Genomic DNA, 20,726 nt, shown 5'->3' with positions numbered 1-20,726 from the left:
GGGTTCTAATGCTAACGCAGTAAAAGGCAGCCACCTGAAGGCCTGCATCACGCTGTCCACTTCCTGGGTGTGTTTCTGTAGCACTTGCTGGATGAAGCACAGGGCAGCGATGTTGGCAAAGTGCACTCGGTCTGCCAGAGTGATCTCGGAAGCCCGCGTGCTGAAGAGCACTTGCATGTACGCTAGCAATTCTGACAGGAACCCATAGCTCACAAAGTGGGCCACCCTTTTCAGCTGAGGACACTGCGATAAATTGAACCAAGATGAGTTGATTCTTAAATGTCCCTCTTTACACATTCAAAGCTCATAAAGAAAACTTAATCGTCAGAATCCGTGAAGACATCTTCAAACATGAGGGTTTTGTTTCAATTTGTCCAGCCGTTATTTCTGTCGCATTAAACTAAATTTCCTAGCTTCAGTTACTCGTGGCAAAGTAGTGTATATTTGGTAATTTTGCACACTTCGATGTTTTTATCGCAGCTGTAATTTTGCCTCATGGACAGGAGCAGTGTGATGTGAAGTTCCTACCGTTTTGTGAGGCACAGAAAGATCAGCAAATTGAAAGTCTCTGACGTGCGTGCCATTAAAAACAACAATGTGAATCTGTTACACAAACATCATCTAACAACATATTTTAACCCCATTATCTAAACAACAAGCACGAGTCATACTCGAGTGCATTCAACTAGCATAGATGATGCCACTGATATGCCTTCCATCACAGTACTTGCAGCAGTGGGGACCAATGGCATTGCAGCACAGTTTTTGCCTAAGTTTCCCTATATGTGACATCACTACAGTTGAACCTCTCAATAAAGAACGTTGATTTAACGAAATCCTCTGTTTAACGAAGAATTTCTGTCGCTCGTACGCGTCCCCATAGACGCCAATGTGTTTTTGTGCTCGATTTAACTAGATACATTTGTTTGTTTGGCTCTATTTAACGAAGTCTCTGGGCGACGAAAGCCTTCTGCTCACGTTTTTCCCCTTCACCACGAAGGAGAGGAGGAGAAACCTTACCCTCTCCGTTGTCCTCACGCGAGTTTTCATTGGTTGCTGCAGTTGCCATGTAGTGTGTAGATGTAGACATGTGCGGCCGGCGGCGGTAATTTTTGGTACGCTGACGCAATTTCGAAACCGGCGCGGGGGCTGCAAGAGGCTGAGGGCTTCTTCACACCTATTTTCGGACACAAAAACGCGTATTGCTGGGCTCTCGCAAAGTCTAATTTGCTTTTGTTGATGCCGATGACAGTAGGTTGCAGACTTGTGCCATTTTTTTACTTGTTTTTGTTCGCGCCGATGACGCTGCCGGTGGTAAAATGGGCATGACGCCGCTGCCGGTCAAGGTTCCATCGGAGCAAAAATCTACGTGATATGTACCCATTTCTTGTTCTTTTAGGTATTCAACGGCGGCATACTTTCATTCTTTCCGGCGTTGCGCATCACAAGTGCAAGTGAACCAGCCAAGAAACATCAATACGCGAGCGCGCATGAGAAAGCAGTACAGGCCATCCGGAGTTACGAAAGCTACAAACGCTCCAAGCGATACTGTGCATAAATTACGTATTACCTAACGTTATGTGATGAATAAAGCTTGATATTTCGTGCCCTTCGCAGCTTTACACCTGTTTTATGACAAATGGCGTTTTGCGGTACGCGCAGCGCAGATAGTAGCGGCGGCCATCTTTGTTTCACTTGGCGTGTTCCATTTAACGAATTTCTCTATTCAATAAAACAAAAAGCCAGCACTTACAAATTCGTTATACAAGAGATTCAACTGTATACAAACAAAATGGCCACAAGCATTCATTAAGATACTGCAAAAACTAGAAGCACGTGGAGAAGCAGAAAGGGTGAAATGTTTAATAATAATTGGGTGTTTACGTCGCGAGACAACTGGGATCATGAGCGACGCCACAGCGGTCGGTCTGTGGATTGCTTTTGCCCACCTGAGGGTTCTTTAACGTGCGATGAAAGCTCATCACACGGCACCCCGTATTTAACGTCCCTCGCGGAAGACGGCGTGTCTAAGCAACTTGTACCCTGCCACCAAGTTGCTGGCGTCCTCGGCCGGGTTCGAACCCGCGATCTCGGGATCAGAAGGCGAACACGCTACCGACTGAGCCACCGAGGCCGGTAAAGGGTGAAATGTACCTTGGACAACTGGTAGAGGCGAACAGCTTGTGGAAACTGTCCCCAGGACAGCTGTAGTTCAGCAGCCACTTCATACAGGGAGAAGATGTCAAGACCCAGGAGAGCACCCAGGCGCTCTGCACTCGGAAGAGTTGTTGCTCGCTCAGTGAGATGGAGGAAGAGGCGTTCAGCCGAGCTCCTACCAGAGTCAAGTGTGTGATCAACGACAGGTATGACAGCCACAAAATATTTCAGTAACAGCAATCACCTGGGCCTGCAGTGATAGACGCAGCGTGATGTCACAAGGATGCAGCCGTCAATAAACGTTTCCGATGGGAGTGCGACGGTCATCACGTCCTTCTTGTCCTCTCCGCTTGGAAGCTTACGTGCAATAGTGTCTGGAGCTAGAGGAATGGCACGTGACTCAATTTTGTCTTTATGCAGGAAAGGCGAACATGCATGGGTGATGTCGGTGGAGGCTCTGCAACACCTTACATGGGCAAAACCTTATGATTAACTAAAATGAGTTTCCTAATGGCACATGTTCAGAGCTCCGTGATTTTAACAACTACAGTTTGCTACTCAAAGTATAAACGTCGTACGTAATGATACTCCGATACAACAATCGAATGTCAAATACTTCATCAAGGCATCTACAAACACGTTCATTTATAGCAGGTTTGCTTTTTTAGTGTTCCTATCTACACATGTGACTGTTACATGGTACCATTAGAGCATGTTCTTTTTACCAGCGAGTGTGATGTGCACTACGAACAGTCTACTCAATGTTGTACAGTAAAACCCACGGATAGCAATATCGCGTATAACGATATCCCTCGTAAAACGATGGTTCATGATTTTACCGTCAAAATATACATTGTTTCTATGGGGAAACAACCCGCGTATAGCGATGGAGACGCAGTTCCAAATACTCGTATAACGATGTTGGGCGCTGTCCCTCGTGTGCGTAACCTCGCGGCGATTTTCGCCACGATAAGATACAGTAGAATCTCGATGATACGAGTCTCATGGGGTAGCGGAAAAAATTTTTATCATCCGAAATTCACATCAAAAGAATTAAACCAAAATAAAAGTTGAGGCAAGAAAATAGACAGGGACTGTTCATTTTCCAATACAGTCAGTGAAAGAGGTAGGTGGTAACGCTGTTGTGTCTCCGTATTTGACCAATGCTGCTCAAATTCACGAGATGATTCAAAAGGCCCAGCACATGCTTTCCACCAGCGAGTCGCGCGACAGTGTTCTAAAGCGAGCTTCTCCTAAAGCACGCAGCCGTTAGGTGAAGCCGACTTGCGGAATGGTGACGTGTAGTGCTGCCCGAAGTTGTCCTGCTATGTTCCCAGGTTCTCTCCACGAGTTTTGATCGCTGTTTTCCCAAGCCAGTGCGATGTCATACAGCTTCGCGTTTTTGTTTTGCATCTGTTTCTTTTACTTTTGCTACGCGCGGGGTGGCGCGAGACTTTTCGGGGATGCGCTATTTACGTCAGCCCTCGTTTAACGATGTACCCCGTATAACGATGGAATCTGCGATTACCGTCAATATCGTTATACGCAGGTTTCACTGTACCTGTTTTAGGCAGTGAGCTGGCTGATCCAGAGAAAGATGAGGACCTCCGGGCAGTATCTCCCGGTCCATGTTGCGCAGACTGGAACACTGTGCTTAGAGATCTCTTGAAGCTGCTACCTGAGCCCTTAAGCTGACTCACGTCTGCAGAGGGCTTTAGCCTACCGCAGCGGTACACCTTCGTAACGTGCTCTTCCAGGGTAAATTGTTGGATGATGGGATCTATGCATTCTTTCTGCGAGAAAGGAGAGGTGGCCATAGGTCAACGTTAATACTGCATGAAAATTTATGTCATTATAAGTCTTGGGGGTCCCCCCATGAGGTTCCATTAATTACTAAGGCTCAAAAGTGGGACTGCGCGAATATTCAGAATTTTGTAATACCAGTGAAGTGAACAATTGTGCACTTCATTCAAATTGCGAAAAGGAAACAGAATTCTAGAGTCCAATTGCAAATCAAAGGAATGTTTCCCTATAACCGAATGTATCGAGTAGTTCCGAAGTTCCGTGTACAAGCCGGAAACGCCCCAGGAGGAGATATAAAACAAAATGAATGCTGCTTCATGTGAAAACCGGTATGCACATATCACATGCACATGCTGTATATGCACAGCTCCGGTCAACCTTAATAATAATACTGGAAAAAATGTGGTCTCGTTCCCAAGCACAATTACAGCAACCCTTGGGAAATCTTAATTGAACACAATTATTCTGTTAGTTTAACAAAAGGATTTTGTTCATTTAACATTCCCCCAGTGCCCCAAGGGTGGCTGTTATCACGCTGGGAAATGAGGCAGAATTTTTTCCAGTGTTATTGTTAAAGTTGACCGGAGCTGTACTCTGTTCAGTTTAAAGCACAGCTCTACCCAAAAGCACTTGTAGAGTACCACTGGAAGCTCCTACTATGTGGGAAGAGCCTCAGGATGAGAGGTGCCGATATTTGAACGGAAACTGCGTAAGAACTGTCCCTGTTCAAAATATATCTGGGCTTTCATCTTTTAACATTCACTATATCAGTATCATCACTATATGTATTAGTAGATCATGATTGAGGTTCCAAAACATTGAACTGCAGGTTTACATCACTACAACCATATTTCACTATACAGGGTGCCCCAGCTAAATGCAAACATATATTTTTTCAATATATATATTTAAAAATATTAAAAAAAAAAAATATATATATATATATATATATATATAATATAAAGTGATACATACTATATTTATCACTTTCTCCGAGATGATATCAATTGCAATATAGCATATGCTGACGGGCACCCCTTAGGAGGGCATTGGCGAACTCCTAATGCAATGTCTTAATTAACTTTCAATAATTAACTTTTTAATTCTAAGAGCTACGAAGTTGTTCCAATGAGAACATCTAGCCCCTTGGGCCATCTGATACCGGAGCCGTTATCATAACAAAAATCCGTTTGACAGATCGTCCGCAAAAAATTCATGAAGGAACACCTTTTTTTTTCTTTATTTTGTTCAATTCGCATCTTCGGAGATGCGTCCTTCCTTCACCCCCAATGTGAGAGGGTGAAAGAGCACACTATCGCCTCTTGCGTCCTGGAAGAAAATTGAAAGAGGACAGAAAATGCAATGCAAGGTAAGGGGAGTTCTGATAGAGTCACCCGATACATTTGTTTTTGATTTGTTTCCACAAGTTAAAGCTCATCTTCGACCCATGAGGCGGCACTGTGCTCCTTCACCCTCTCACATTGGGGGTGAAGGAAAGGCGCGTCTCTGAAGATGCGCAATTAGCAAAATAAAGAAAAAAATTGTGTTCCTTTACGAATTTTTTGCGGACGATCTGTCGAAAGGATTTTTGTTCTGAAAACGGTTCCGGTGTTAGATGACCGAAGGGACCAGGTGTTCTCATTGGGACAACTTTGTAGCTTTTATAAGTAAAAAGTTAATTATTTAAAGTTAATTAAGACATTGCCTTAGGAGTTTGCTAATGCCCTCCTAAGGAGTGCCCTTCAGCATATGCTATTTTGCAATTGATTTCATCTCGGGAAAAAGTGATACCTTTAAAAAATATGTTCGCATTTAGCTGGGACACCCTGCATGTAGGGCCCTGTGTTTTCAGGTTTTATGTTTTTTGAAAATCAGGGGGCAAAAATTGGGTGTCATTTCAGGGACCGTAAAACAGGGTAAAATTAGGTGGAAAAGCAGATTTTCGGGTGAAAAAAAAAAGGAGTGCTCCTCGCGTTTTACATGAACATAAGATGTGGAACATATCGTCCTCTCGTGTCGGTACTGGCGGCTGAATTTGCACTTTGCCAAGTTAGTTTTCCTTTTTCTTTTTCGAGTTTTACCCCAAATGGCAATGACGCAAATAGACGAGTTCAGAAAATCCCAGAGTGCTTAGCGCCACTTTGAACTGTGGGAGTTTACTAATACGAAAGAACGGGTGGCCTCCAAACTGTTCCGATTTCTCCTCTACCGGTCCACTGTCCACGACGTGCCAAGGTCGGCGAAAGCGAAATGTGAAGGATTACTCTTCGTTCCCCCGCTCAGCAAGCGCCCAGGATGCAATGCGTGCACAAAGAGCACTGGGATTTTCTGAACTCATCTATTGGGAGGTAAAAACGGGTTTTACCCTAAAACATAGGGCTCTAACTATATGCAGTCTCACAACATAGAGGTTCGGCTGTAATAGCTGCTTGCAAACTATAGTTGACTGGCTGATAAGCACAACAAACTGATTTATCGATAAATACCCGTGTCTCAGTGTTCAAAATTCTGTTCACCTTTCTGCTGCTCGACGTCAGATCGACGGCACTCTTTGAAAAAAGCAGCAGTTGGGGTTCCGTCTCAAAATTGCAGGCTGTGATGAGAAGGTGGTCAGTTAGAAGAACTTTGTCCGCACTTGGAACAGGCACAGCAAAGACACACAGAGCTCGCTTGCTGACGTCTGCATCAAATACCTACAGAGGGGAATGAGATATCTCTGGCAGTGTCACATTTTAGAGTAACATCATGAATTTCATAGATGCAAGACAGAGGTTCTGACAATAATATTACCTCTAACTGGGATGTTGAGGAATCGTACGCTCCAATACATTGCCGCGCTTGGATGGTGTACTCTCCAAGAACGGTGTTAGGTCCAAGCTTGTTGATCAGCTTGGGGTGTGGTGGCCTTTCTGCAAGATAGAACAGAATAATTCAAACTGCCCAAATCATCCAGAAGAATAAGTGATTACGTGCAACGAATCAAAATATACACACTTAATTCATTTTTCATTAAACGAAGATATCAAATTCTGCTTCAAAACACTTTTCGGTAGAAGTGTATTTTCCCCTGGCTTTTCAAACTCTTTTTTGAAGGAAAGGTTAGAAAGATTTAAGATTCGTAAGCTTTGTGGATTCACAGAACCTTCCTTCGATTCGGATTCATCCCATCTCTATAAAATATACACCTGCTTACCCGAGGTTCCAGACTGCTCTTGGCGTTGAGCAGGCGTCCACAGGCGCCACTCTGAAAAGCTCGACAAACCGCTTCCATCCAGCACAGCGGTACGCACACAGTTCTTCAACCAGTTATAGCCGCTACCCCTGTCTTCAAGAAGCAGTTGCCAGTGTTGCCCGTTACCGCCCGTAATCTGAAAAAAGAAGGAAAAGATAAACGTACAGCTTTAATCTAGATTTAGTCTAGAGATACTAAGATGGCAGGCGTATGTCCCGACGATATGCCTAATGATAAAACTATACAAACAAGCCAGACGTTGCGTCTATCCAGCACGAGCATGGCACTGAGCACGAGAATCAGAGGGGAGCTTGCAAATTGGCTGGGCATTTAAAGGAGCATAGAAGGATCTGAACAAAAAAAACGCATGTCAGAAGGCGTAGAAATTAGGATTACAAGCCCTCGGATATTTGTGTTTTCGCAGGTGTTTTTCTTTTTTCCTTGTTTCCGCGGAATACCGCGGATTTGTAAATCCTACTCTGCGGAAAATTCAAGTTTCCACCGCAGAAAGCTAGAGACTTTAGCTATGGTTAACATGCAGCAACTACCCCGATACACCACTGTTACTGACACAACTAGTGCACAAAAATATTCTATCACATGCAGAACCAATGTCATACCGAAATTGTGGTTCTATATCGCAACAAACCTGCGTTACTCTCCGCCTACTGGTGCTGATACTATTGAAAGCGAGTCTCAGTGCAAAGCCTTTGACTCTCATTGGTCAAAGTTCAAGGTTGCCTCGCTTACCGTCAAGTACGTAACTTGATGTGCAGCATCCAGAGTGAGCTTCATATCCAGAACAGCCGAGGTGACATACGTTCCGCCCACTTCCTTTCGACTAGGAAGGTCGAGGAATGACACCTCTCCGTGCTGTAAATAAACATGGGTGCGAAGCAGAGCCGTAGAGTCAATTTTGGTAACAGTACTATGTTTAAATAAGTTTCTGAGTACCTGTGCTTTAGTTTAAGTAGCCAACTGGCAATGCAAAGAGAAAATTTTAAAATATCAATAAGCTATAGTATTTTTTAATTAAAATTTTAAAATCTCAATTTGTAAGGAAGTGTTACTGACACAACATAACGCGACACCATCAGCAACTATGTAGACTAAACGAGCCTACAAAAGTGCAAGCATTGCAACACATAAAGTAAGTAAGACGTAAAATTCCACAGAATGAGCCTTTCAACAACATGCTTTGAGAGTTTGACAATGTTGAACTGGCCTTGCAACATTACTGCGCAACACTGCTCAGAACAGATGTTACTGTCATTATTTTCGGCAACCTGATGTGTCCTCACTGGTTTTTTCGAGTACAACATGTCTTTGTTCAATGATGATGTTGCTGATAGTTAGAGCCTGAAGTTTTAGGGTTTTACCCGATTCTTCCCCGAATTTGCACCCCGAATTGAAGGTTAATGCTTTAGGGTGAAACTCGATTTTTACCCGGCAAATTGCCTTCACTGGGACGTCTGTAGGAATGCAATAACGTACACGTTTGGCAGCAAATGCATTTCCATCACCATTAGTACCAAACCGCTACAGTTACTTTGAGTAACTGAGCCATTTCTCCCCAAATTTAGTGTACTGGAAGTTTTTTTCACCCGAATTCACATGAATTTAGTGCACATGTTTATTTGCCCGATTTTTACCACCCAAATTTAGAAAAAAATATTTCCCGAAAACTTCAGGCTCTACTGATAGTCAATAATATCAACATATGGTTAATATAGATAGCCAGCTTTTCTTTGACCCCTGTAATGTGGACTGTAAATTGGGACCTCCCCAGGAAGGCCCCATCTAAACAGGACCTTACCAAAGGAGTTCTAAGTGTGGACGCTTTGCAACAAGGGCTTCTGCAATCAGAAGACTAACCTCATTTCCTATGACAGCCAACTTGTTGCCCTCACTCGACTCCCACCAACAGATGCAAGTGGGTTTTGCTGGAAATACAAACACGTTACAATATACAATACGGGTGACGCAGACCAGTCGCCAAACCTCACCCCTGTTTCCGGAAAGACGGACTCCCACAGTGTCGTCCACCTGCCACTGTTGTCTGGGGTGTGATGAACCATCCTGAAAATTATTATTGTCATCATAATTCCTCAAAGCACTGAAAGAAGCTAGAAAAACGTGTCGATAAGAACGACGGGGGTTAGATAGGATCAGTTTGCAGGCACATTTTCCAAAGAACCATCGAATGAAGCGTATTTCGAGATAGGAAAGGTCACTAAGCTCCTACCACAGGTCTGCGTAGCATTGAATACTATAGAGTAACGTTGTGCAACTAGTACTTTCAAAACTGAAGCGAGCACCAAGCGAATGGTTGTATGATGCAATCAAGTACGTACACAGCATGTTGATGGACATACAGCATACGTCACGTATGTACGTATGTATGTATCACGTATACAGATCTTCGTATGATGCAACACTTGCTTTTTTTATTTATTATTTATTTTATCTTCTGACATCTTTCAGGATTACAAGTGCAGCTTTGGAACTAAAGGGCTAAAGAGACGTTCCTTCAATTTGAAATTTAAACCTGCAGTTCCATTTTTCCATATTTTACTCGCATATTGGATGTACCCCCAACCTGAGTGCCAAAATGCAGGATCTTTTTCGTTCCCCGCACACCAAACGCACCCAGACTTTAGTAGTATTGCCGGATCGTCTCGCGCAGTCAACGAGAACGAGCGCCTGGCTCTAGAGTGATGAACGACGAATGCGATGGACTTAGAGAAGTATTTCATCCACACTTGATGGAACGAAAGACGATTTGGTGTGGGAGAATCGCGACTATGGGGGCCAATCGCGACACAACGGAGAATCGCGATGTTTGATTTCGGAGAGATCGCCGCGGATATCTCGGAATAACATGAGTGTTATGTTCCAATTTCCCCACACGTATTAAACGCTCCCCCCTCAATGGTGCGATGTTTTTGGGTAAACAATGTGAGTCTTATATGCAAGTGTATATGGTATACAATTATTCGCTTTTGCATTATAAAAATGTTTGCACCAGGGTTGGCTACCGGAAACGGAAACGAGAAACAGTAATTACCGAAATTCTACAGGAAACGAAAATGGAAATGGAAACAAAATTGTTTTAGTTTCCACTACCAGAAACGGAAACGGAATTCAAAAGTGGTAACGTTAACGGAAACCAAATTCGCAGCATGTTTCCCTCAGTGTTTTCATGTTAATATGAAAATTATATACATCCACACTTCTTCCAGTCGTCATCATTCATTCATTCATTCATTCATTCGTTTATTTTCGGGACTTTCTTTCGTGTTGAGCCCACTGCCCAGCAAGATGGACGTGAAAGTTTTGGATGACGTGTTATTCTTGCGCACGAGCGGAGACTTTTGAAACTTAAAGCATCTATTTCCGCAACCTAGAGAGGCATCTACTTGCGGTGAGTAAGATTCGTGACGAACTTTGCAATAACCTCTTTAGTGTTTGTGTTTGGTGTGGCTGTTCTTTTGCATCCATTATGTAAGTAGAATACCTGACATGAAAAAGCCAAAACCAGACAGTACGAGTTCCGGATAAGAAACCAAAAACCAGTACCGAAATTACCTCAGAAACAAAAACAAAATTCTTAAAAGGAAACAGAAACCGCTACTGAAAATCGTGCAGAAACGGAAACAGAAACGGAAATGAAAAGCCCAGTGTTTCAGTTACCGGAAACAATAATACTTTCGATAACCAACCCTGGTTTGCACAGCCTTACTATACAGTGCTAGACTAACTCTATTGCACACTCACAAACAAGCCGGCTAGAGGTATGACGTGGATGACAGATTTTGTTGTGGCAGCCAGCAACTGGGAAGAAGTGGGGTTGAGGCAGATGGCTGCTATATCTCCTGTAGGATGTGGATGCTGGGGAGGAGACCATGGGATCTGGCGCATCAAGGGCTTGGGACTTAAAGCATGGCGCAAGTAGAAGAGCACATAGCCTGAGAAAGAAAAGGATTGTTGTGCCGACAACATCTTGGTACAGATATATGAGCTACATTACCGTTGCTGCATATTAGTACAAGAATGCTGTAGTCCCCCTGCTCGCCATAGGCCGAGGCTGTAATTAAAGGATGTTGGTTGTCCGCCTTTGGTCCTATTGCCAGCAGGCGGCTCACTTCAAACAAGGGGTACATGGTGAAGGGAGCTGTTTACAGAAGCATTACCTGGAAAGGATAAAGGCTGAAATTAAATGCTATCCCGGGATCCCCGCAAAAAAATTTTTGGTCCAGACATAGACCGTACGTGAGGCCAACAGAGGAGTATACGACACAATCCCCCGTGTTCGCGCAACACCCAACCTTTCAATGCTCGACAAGATCGCCGTGGTACTTCGAGAGAGCGCAGTATGAAGCGCTTCGTCAATCTCGATAAGAAATTAGTTATGACCATCCAGATACAATTAATACGGGGATAGAGTTTTAATGCAACACACCTTTCTGCTTCTTTTTCACATTTTGGCATCAGAGATCGAGGCTCAACGGGAAGCAAGTTGGGCATCGATTCATTCTGCAACCAAGCCTTCTATCCTGTGGCCGCTAGACCTTTTATTTTGCTGTATATTCCACACTTACATTGCATTGTTGTGTTATACGTGCTTCTCGAACTTTTGAGACTTCCACCGACAGCCTTGCATCGAACCGCAATGTTGGCAAAGTACGATGCGGTGTAGAGCTAACAAGAGCATTTTCGCATGATTGTCGTTTAGTTCGCTCACCTGTCACCGCTTGACGAACGGCGCTATCAGCGCTACGGGCGCAGTTTCGGTATCGCACGCGGCCGGAAAGCTTAGGAAAACATCAGTAAAAGTGAATGAACACTGAACGCACTGAACCAGCGTCCAAATATCGAACTGTTTAACCTGGTTTAACCGTTTAACCCAAACCAAACGGATCTAACCAGATCTAACTGAGCTAAACAGTAATTCTTTCCACTTTCTTCATGTGCGCACGGACAGGGCGTAAGCGAACATTGATTGTTGAAAGAATTGCACAAAAAACGCACATCACGTCAACACCACTGGACGTATTTTAAAAATAAACATTTTTGCAACATCATTGGGTCACGTGAGGTTACGTCATTATCCCGTGACACACAGTCCTGCGCCATTTTTCTCACTCTGTGGTGTGGCTTTCCGAAGTTGGAAGTGCTGCGCCAGTCAAATCGCATATAAAAGAATCCTGCTGGCTTGTTTTACGGCAGGATTTGCGTCACTGATATCGGTGACCACGGTGCACGGACTCTAACTATTTATTGGTGCCGTACAGGTGAGACTGTGTAATTTGTTTTTAATGTTTGTAAGCCTAAAACGACTCGGTAGGAGTCACCAAGCTGTCTGTTTCCACGCTCGCCGTTCTGCTCCTGTCTTGGTTTCGCTGCTGACAGTTCTCTTCCCACTTGAGGAACCTGTTGGTACACTTTTCTTATTTCTATGTTTCGAAATTTACAGCAGTACGTGGTGTACACGGAGAGAAATCGCACAAACGGAACTGGGAACCAGACTTATCAGCTGGAAGAACCTCTCTTGCTTTGTGTGCGTCGTAAACTTCGTTCCGACCGTTATTTTTATTCAGAACTGAGATTGGGAAGTCTGGGAAGCAGTCTCGATAACGCGCGTACTCACAGCTGACGCCTCCAAAACGGATTCCCCGATTTGCTAGCCTTGAATCATCTGGAGCTTTTTCTTGCGCAATGGTGTGTGCGCAATTCTAGGGTCGCTAGCCTTCCACGTTCTTTGTTCCAGTGTAAGCACCTTCGCGTTCGAGGTAACACAACGCCTCGTGCGGTTTTTATCTTTTCTAGCACAGGTTGTGCTGGTGGTTTACACCTCCAGTAGGCAATGCCTGGTGTCTGGTGGTGCCAGCTTTGTTCTGACTCATAACGCGTAAGGCAGTTTCGTGTAGCCTCGAAGTTCCTCGTTTGAAATGTCCTGTGGCCAAGGTGCCTGTGGCTCTCTTTCAGACATATTTGGCGCATTATGACCTCTGATGTTGTTGCGCCAAAAAACATCATGTTTCAGACATATTGAATAGGTATAAACTTTTAACAACCACCTCTTTGTTTTATTATTATTCAGTTTTGTGGAAAAAATTACAGTATCTGAGGTATGAGCAAGATTTAGGCAGTGAATGTGATGGAGCACTGTGGCCGTAACATCTGTGCTTTTTGTTAGCGAATAAAAAATATCAGGGTTGTGCGGCAGTGGCCGTGATGAATGATGTCAAAAAGTTATTGAACAAAAACAAAATGCAAGTAAGCTGGTGCAGGCTAGTCCTTCATGCATCTCGCCCCAGACTCAGGGAAATGTTGCCAACAACTACCAAAAAAGTTAAATTACAAAAAGGTGTAAACTTTAGAGTTGCACAGGAAAAATAACGAGGACCTTGAAGTATTGAGTTTCCCAACAGGCATTATCTGGTGGTTCCATCGGGAAACATCTGTGCGGTAGTGGTACCCGCGTAGCCTCCCGTTATCTCTGCAAACTTGCAGCGTGTAAATCTGTGCCATAAAAGTCTGTGTTCAAGTTAAATTCTTCCGTTGGCAATTGTGCAAAGTGCAGGTAAAACATTTGCTTGCGACATGTTTGCTGTGGTGTCCCTTTATGACCTTCAAGCACATTCGTGACCAGATATGAACCTGGCCAGGAGCAAACACTACCTGCTTCCAATAGGGGTGTATGTATGTGTGGCTCTTGTTTGTTCTACGCCACCATTTTCTTATCGCATTTATCTAGAAATGGTCCTCGTATCACATCTTGTAACAAGGAGCTGCTTGTATACTTTCTCTTGAAACAGATAGTGCTCAGTTTAAGCTGATTTCATATCTCTTCATGATGTGCTTGAATCCAGTTAGGGTGAATAGGTTGCAGGCAAGCAGGATTTTGACTGTACCTAATGTCCAAAGTAAGTGTTCTACAGCCAATGTCCCTAGTTTAGTGCATTGGGATGTGCTTAGTTTTAGTGCGGCAGCTTCATAGAACCTTTGTTCCTCTTTCTGTCACATGTACAAGTGTGTTGCTATGTTTCTAATGATATTGTCTTTGTGATTTGAATGTTTCAGGTCTGGTTGCTAAACAGCTTTTGTGTTTCTCATATAATATGCATGTTGTACTTTCACATGAAATTGTTTTAAACATGCCTGGAGCTGGAAATTCTTAATGTTCTTCCACTGGCTGATACCTAAATGTGCTCTTGCTTGTTCACTTTTCAGGTTTAATAATTCACAATGGCCTCTCGGAAGAAGGTCCTACTGAAAGTTATCATTTTGGGTGAAAGTGGGTAAGCTGATAAATGCACTATCTGTGAAATTTGGCCTAGCTTTGTGGCTGTCGTATGTCTGTTATCGCCTGTTGGTGTGCTTGTCTCTTGGCAACTTTAAATGTGCTTCTTTTAAACATTGGAAACTAAAATGTGATTGTTTGTGTACAGAGTTGGCAAGACATCTTTGATGAACCAGTATGTGAACAAAAAATTCAGCAATCAGTACAAGGCCACCATCGGGGCAGACTTCCTCACAAAGGAGGTTATGGTTGAAGATCGGTTGGTCACCATGCAGGTATGGAGGCTCACTTTTTTGCACTGAGTGTCATGGCACATTGTTCACTGAGATTGATGAACAGTATAGTCACTATAAGAAAGCACTCCTGGTTTTGTCTAAAAAGTGTGGAATTTGTTTCTGTTCAGGGTTGGACAGGTTAAATCTCTACAGGCTGCTTAGTCCAAAATGTATCAAAACACACATTGCTCTACAGTATCCTAAATGTCTATGCAGTATGTCCATGTTACACTTCTGAGTTTCATGCACAGCGTACTGTTTTAGAATTATATCCCTGTCGCACGGCAAATCGAATGTCAGTCCCAGTGATTGACCTTTGTTCTGTGTCACACAGTGAAACAGCAGTACATGCAAATGGCAATGGAATGAGCTCCACGAAGGCTTTCACATTTCCCTCTTGCACCGACTGCATACCCTCGTTGGTAGAGAGGTAGCAAAAATGATAAACTGTTAGGAGAAATGAAACACTAATGAAAAGTTGTACCCCAATATTTCGTAACGAATTGAATAACTTTTGACATGAACGAAGGAAGGCTTAACACTGTTTTTCAGGGGACTGCCCCGATTCCCAGTCGAATCCCACGTCCGGGTGATTGACGCATGTAGGCATCTTACTTGTCTTGGATTCTGATGCTTAGCCAACTGAGCGTCAGCACAACACAACAGTTTTTTCGTGATATAATCTAATGTTTCGCTAGTTTCGAGAAAAATACATAAAAAGAGCGAATGTACCTGTATTATAGCTTCATATGTTTGGCCCTGGTGTTTTGATCTTCGACGGTGACATCTGCGAGTGTCAGTTGCTGGGAATGCCATTCAACTTTGACAGGGGTATTGCATAATTTAACTTTTTGCAATTTGGCACAGAAGCATTTTTATTTGCTGGTCACGTAAGGAAGTAGAAGTGGAATGTTTTATGTGAACATTTAATTATTACCAAGATAAAAGGAAAGGGCTAAAAAATGTCAGGAGTAGAAATTAGGGCTACAACCCTTGGGAAAGATATTTGCACAAAAAGTATGTGTGTGAAGTGCGCAATCCTGATGTGCACAAGAGCATTCAATCTCGCGGGTCAGAAAAGCTGTATTTGGCGCTGCCAGGGCCGCAGCTGAAGCAGGGCAGTTGCAGGCTATTCTAGGTGGCCAATAAAAACGTGACTCTGCTGGCACAACAAGCCGGGAGAGATCGCCGCTACTGCGTGCATTTTCTTGAACTAATTTTCTCAGGAAATGGCCCTCCTCAAAGAAAATATTTTGTGTGACAGTTCCTGAGGGTAGTATGTTTTTGTATTTTCCAGTCTGAGAACAAGTACTCTCAAATTACTTTCCATCATGTAGTATGTTCAGATCGAAAATAGTCTCCGACCGATATTTCTGACTTTACAATTTTCCGCATCTCTCGCTGAAATTCGCCGCAATGCGTTGAACACCTTGAATGTTCCGAGTGAAGGCTTTTGAAATAAAGAGGACTTATGCCATTCGTTTGACATGACAACTACATTCCCACTTTAGCCAGGTGTTCAATAAGTAGAGCCTGAAGTTTTTGGGTTTAACCCGATTCTTCCCCGAATTGAAGATTGCCTCTTTAGGGTGAAACCCAATTTTTGCCCGGCAAATTGCCCCCACTGAGAAGTCCGTAGGAATGCACACTAACTTGCTTGGCGGCAAATACAGTTAGACCACCGTTCGTACCAAACCAGTACAGTTTGAGTAATTGATTTCATCCCGAATTTAGCATACTGGAAGGTTTTCCACCCGAATCCGCATGAATTTAGAGCACATGTTTAATTACCCGATTTTTACCCTCCAAATTTAGAAAAAATATATTTCCCGAAAACTTCAGGCGCTATCAATAAGCAGTGGAGTGTATCAGGGAGTGTTTCCCTCTGTCTCCTCGACCCTATGTATTTGTGTATACAATGTGCGTGTAAAATAAAATCAAAGATTTTTGCCTTACGTGTGTTCTCCTTGCCATTCAGATCTGGGACACTGCTGGTCAGGAGCGGTTCCAATCTTTGGGCGTAGCATTCTACCGTGGGGCAGACTGCTGCGTGTTGGTGTTTGACGTGACTGTGCCAGGCAGCTTCAAGGCCCTGGAGTCATGGAGAGACGAGTTCCTTATACAAGCATCTCCCAGGGATCCTGAAAACTTTCCCTTTGTCGTTATTGGCAACAAGGTGGACCTCGATAACCGAGGGGTAAGCACTATTACTAGTACAGGTTCCGCACATAGAAATTGTGCAACCCAAAACACTAACAGAATGTTTGCACTAGGTGGAGCTGGTTTGAGATGCTGATTTTTGCTTGCTGTTCAGTATGCGAGGCAACCAGCTTTCCCAATTTTGAACACTGAGTGCTCAACTCACCCGTGTTGTTCTAAAAGGAAAAAATGCATAATTTCTACGGGGAGTTACCCTATAAAAGTCTACCTGAGCTGGCATTCCATGCTTGGCAATTGTATGGTCTACATATGAAGTCGTGATGGAAATCAACTCCTGGTAAATTTCAAAGTGGTTGGACATCATAGCACACAGTTATAATGTGAAATATAGACCTTGTTGCGTTACTCTCAAACCACTAGTCTCCGTGCGCTCCTTAGCCTCGTTCCCAGTGACGACACAACGGGTGGACTGCTAAAATCACTCTTCCCATTGGGATACATACTCATGGCCACCGTCTTTAATGAGTATGACTGACAATAATGTAACATTTCATATAGCCAGTCATCCAGTAAACATCTATCGTATCAACGTTCGAAAACTCAAGGAAAAGATTGCTTGCTTCCGCGTGCGATATGCACAGTTGCTCACGTGAGGAGTGCTGGCAGACGTGATATCTGTTCTACACCAGTTCCTGAGCGGGAGAAAATGGAACATGAAAATGAGCGAAAACACGCGTGGGAAAATGAAGGATCTCTCCAAACAGCAGTCCGTACGTGCACAGTTCCTGTGACTACCACGGGGTGGCAGCACTAATGGCCATCCCTTGAATTGCGTTTTTATGTATAGGAATCTTGTATTTAAAACAATCGAAATGGCCTTGTTGTGAAGAGCAGTTGAGATGTTATCCTGCCCCAGCTGGAAGCTGACCTCAGAACTGCTCTGGTTAGAGATACGCCAGTCCCAAATGAGATTGCCTTCTGTGTCTCTGCAACAGCTTACACCCAAGGCAGCGTTCACATGGGTCAACTTTTTCCAGCAAATGGAAGCAACTCGAACCAACGTCTTAGAGCAACTTCGAGGCCGGGTTTGCACGTAGCAACTCTGTTGCTCCACCCACGAGCAACCTTACGGCAACCAGAGAATGTGGGTTAGAGTCCAACTGATGTCTTTTCATTAGCTGCTGTTTATGAAACCTTACTCAGTTTATTAGTAAAAAAGAAAGAAAATTGCAGCTGCACCTGCAGGATTTGAACCCAAGAACGAAACCACATCACGCCATCGGTGGGGTCACGTGGCAATGCTGCCCTCGCTGATTGTTGGGTGCATGGGCAACTTCTCGATGTTTCGGTCAGGGAGCGATTCCGAGCAACTCAAGTTGCTGGAGGTTGCCAGTGTCAGCCGACTGCCGGAAACTCTAAAATGGCACATAGTTGCTGGAAAATGTTGCCCCGTGTGAACGCTGCCTTACAATGAGATACTCGCTCACAAGGCACAGCAGGCACACTTCCTGGTTTCTGGGCAGATTGCAAGGAGGTGCTCCACTTCACACTTTTAAACAACAAAACCGTTGGCAATAAATTGATGCCACCTAAGAGAAAATAGTTAAATGTTGCACAAGTGGTGCGCAAATAGAATTTTGGTATGAAATGGTATCCTTTTTAGTCCTTTTTTTTTTCTTTCTTTTTTTCAAATAATATGCTGCAGTATTCAGTAGGTCATTAGGATTGATTCGAACTTCACTGTTTGTTCAGCCATAAGTCATCTAATCTAGTTGAACCTAGCCCCCCACTTGACCTAGGTCATGGGTACAGCTCCGGTCAACCTTAATAATAACACTGGGAAAAAATGTCTCGTTCCTGAGTACGAATACTGCAACCATTGGGGCCCATGAGGAAATCTTAATTGAATAAAACTATTCTGTTAGTTTAATGCATTTTCTTTTTTTCTTTTCTTTTTTTTTTAGGAAGGGTTTAGTCTGAGTTCTAATTCACAGTGTCTCACAGAGCACTCTTTTGTGTAGGTTTCTACAAAGCGTGCTCAAGGGTGGTGCCAGTCTAAAAACGGAATCCCGTACTTCGAGACGAGTGCCAAGGAAGCTATCAATGTGGAGCAGGCGTTCCAGACAGTCGCTAAGAACGCCCTGGCTCAAGAGACGGAGGTGGAACTATACAACGAGTTCCCCGACCAGATCAAGCTGACCGGGGACCAGAAGCCACGGGCGGACAGCTGTGCGTGCTAGGTCGCATCCTCTTCCTATCCTGCCCTCTGCCCCATAATGCCCTTCCTTTCTCATGGCCTCGTTACAAGTTGTGGGGAGGGGTTTCTCCGTTGTGGGTTCGACGTCTGCTGGCACCATATCTTTTTCCACTTTTGAAAGGGTTGATCCCTCTTGGCTATCTCGGAACAGACACAATTAGGTGCAAACTGCTTTGCAACATATGATCACAATGTACTTGATGAACATGAAGGGAAAAATGAGGTGATTTTTGGTCCTTGAGTTTACCAAAAGTGGGTATGGTGCCAGCGAGAGTCAGGTCTGCTAGAGTTTGTGACTGCGTGGAAGGGTACAGACTGTGCAAGTTTGTACACCCATTTTGTACGTACCCTTAAGACGAGTTGAGATGTAAAATGTTAGCTTGAATGGGAGCATGTTTGGATACTCTTTGTTCAGTGGGTCACGGGAAATAGAACAGTTTCCGGTCCTGATCTGCCATGACACGAGGGAACGTTTGATACTGTGCATAATGTTTGCAACTTTCTCTCTCTCTCTCTCTCACTGCAAGAGGTTGGGTTGGGGGAGGGATGGCACTTGGAGGGAGGTGGGTGGGTGCATCAGAAGTTGATAGGTAACCTGCAGCTGTGCAGCAGTAGCACTTTTGTAAATAAGATCCTGTACCTTTCTGCTCTCTGTTCCGTTTAAACCGAAGACTCCAGTAATATCTCGTCAGTGGTGACTCCCAGTGGATCGGCCAACGGAATTGAGGCAAAAAGAAAACGTGGTGCGAACATTCCACTGCTGTCTCCGTTGAATATGCTTTAGAGCTCGGCGTAGTCATTTTGTAACGCGCCTTAAACTTGTACACAATATCCGTGCGGCATATCGAGACTGGAAGAGAAGAGTGCCTGAAAATTTTCTTTGCCTGTATGTTTGTTTTTGCAAAGCTGTACGAATTGAAGCTACTCTGTGGCCCATTTTTATGTAGTTCTGTTTACCTTGTGTTGACTAAGATCATGTAAGCTTTTTTATGAATAAATCTGAGGTATGTGCAACAGACAGCTTTGTTTTGAATGTGGTTGGTTTTCCCTTGCTTCACAGCAACAAAATTAGGTTGGTTGATGAACAAGCAGCACAAATATTCGAAGAAGAAAAAGTGGTTTGGTAAGCCTTGTGGGAGTAGGAAACAAAACAATGCACTTCACAACATAGTCGAATTCTGAGAAAGCACTATGGTCCAACAGTTGAAATGACTACTTTTTTCTTTTTGCTTTCTCTGTTATAGAAAGGGCGATACCACCCAGGGCATCTTCCTCATCAAATTTGACTATGAAACTTTTTATGAGAAGTTTGATTTTGTGCGCTGATGCTGGTTGCCGTTTTCAGGAAATGGATCGAACCGAACCAGTGGAGGAAATGGTCCTGACAACGTAACTTTTTGTCGCACCGCCACAAACGGCTGACGCGCTTTCATAAAGGCCACTGTCCATCGTCCATCCATGAAATGCGAGGGAGCTGCTAGGCTGCTAGCAGCTTCTCGCCAGTTTCTCGCAAGAAGTCAAGAACAGGGATTTGTC

General features: G+C 43.9%; 2 protein-coding genes across 3 annotated transcripts in view; one reads left to right on the top strand and one right to left on the bottom strand.

Moving 5' to 3' along the window:
- The window catches only part of LOC135399146 (uncharacterized), a 32,276-nt gene extending 20,357 nt beyond the window's left edge, over window positions 1-11,919 (bottom strand). The window contains exons 1-13 of one of the 2 annotated variants that reach the window (XM_064630883.1): window positions 11,655-11,919; window positions 11,223-11,385; window positions 10,970-11,160; window positions 9,199-9,271; window positions 9,068-9,135; window positions 7,943-8,065; window positions 7,154-7,328; window positions 6,751-6,869; window positions 6,477-6,653; window positions 3,719-3,950; window positions 2,402-2,537; window positions 2,155-2,332; window positions 35-243 (exon numbers count right to left, since the gene is read on the bottom strand). In XM_064630883.1, the coding sequence (XP_064486953.1) occupies window positions 35-243; window positions 2,155-2,332; window positions 2,402-2,537; window positions 3,719-3,950; window positions 6,477-6,653; window positions 6,751-6,869; window positions 7,154-7,328; window positions 7,943-8,065; window positions 9,068-9,135; window positions 9,199-9,271; window positions 10,970-11,160; window positions 11,223-11,355 (1,814 nt within the window). In that variant the 5' untranslated portion in view covers window positions 11,356-11,385; window positions 11,655-11,919. The remainder of the gene's footprint in view (window positions 1-34; window positions 244-2,154; window positions 2,333-2,401; window positions 2,538-3,718; window positions 3,951-6,476; window positions 6,654-6,750; window positions 6,870-7,153; window positions 7,329-7,942; window positions 8,066-9,067; window positions 9,136-9,198; window positions 9,272-10,969; window positions 11,161-11,222; window positions 11,386-11,654) is intronic. The other variant, XM_064630882.1, reaches the window with a different exon arrangement.
- A 381-nt stretch (window positions 11,920-12,300) lies between these two features.
- Window positions 12,301-20,208, top strand: LOC135399145 (ras-related protein rab7). The gene is made up of 5 exons (XM_064630881.1): window positions 12,301-12,486; window positions 14,429-14,496; window positions 14,647-14,773; window positions 16,752-16,970; window positions 18,955-20,208. The coding sequence occupies exons 2-5, from the start codon at window positions 14,444-14,446 to the stop codon at window positions 19,171-19,173; spliced, it is 618 nt and encodes a 205-aa protein (XP_064486951.1). The 5' UTR covers window positions 12,301-12,486; window positions 14,429-14,443; the 3' UTR covers window positions 19,174-20,208.
- Window positions 20,209-20,726: the final 518 nt, after the last annotated feature.

Source organism: Ornithodoros turicata, chromosome 6 (assembly GCF_037126465.1).
Source record: "Ornithodoros turicata isolate Travis chromosome 6, ASM3712646v1, whole genome shotgun sequence".
NCBI lineage: Eukaryota > Metazoa > Arthropoda > Arachnida > Ixodida > Argasidae > Ornithodoros > Ornithodoros turicata.
The sequence above is the reverse complement of the archived record's forward strand: the minus strand, read 5'-3'. Positions and strand labels throughout refer to the sequence as shown.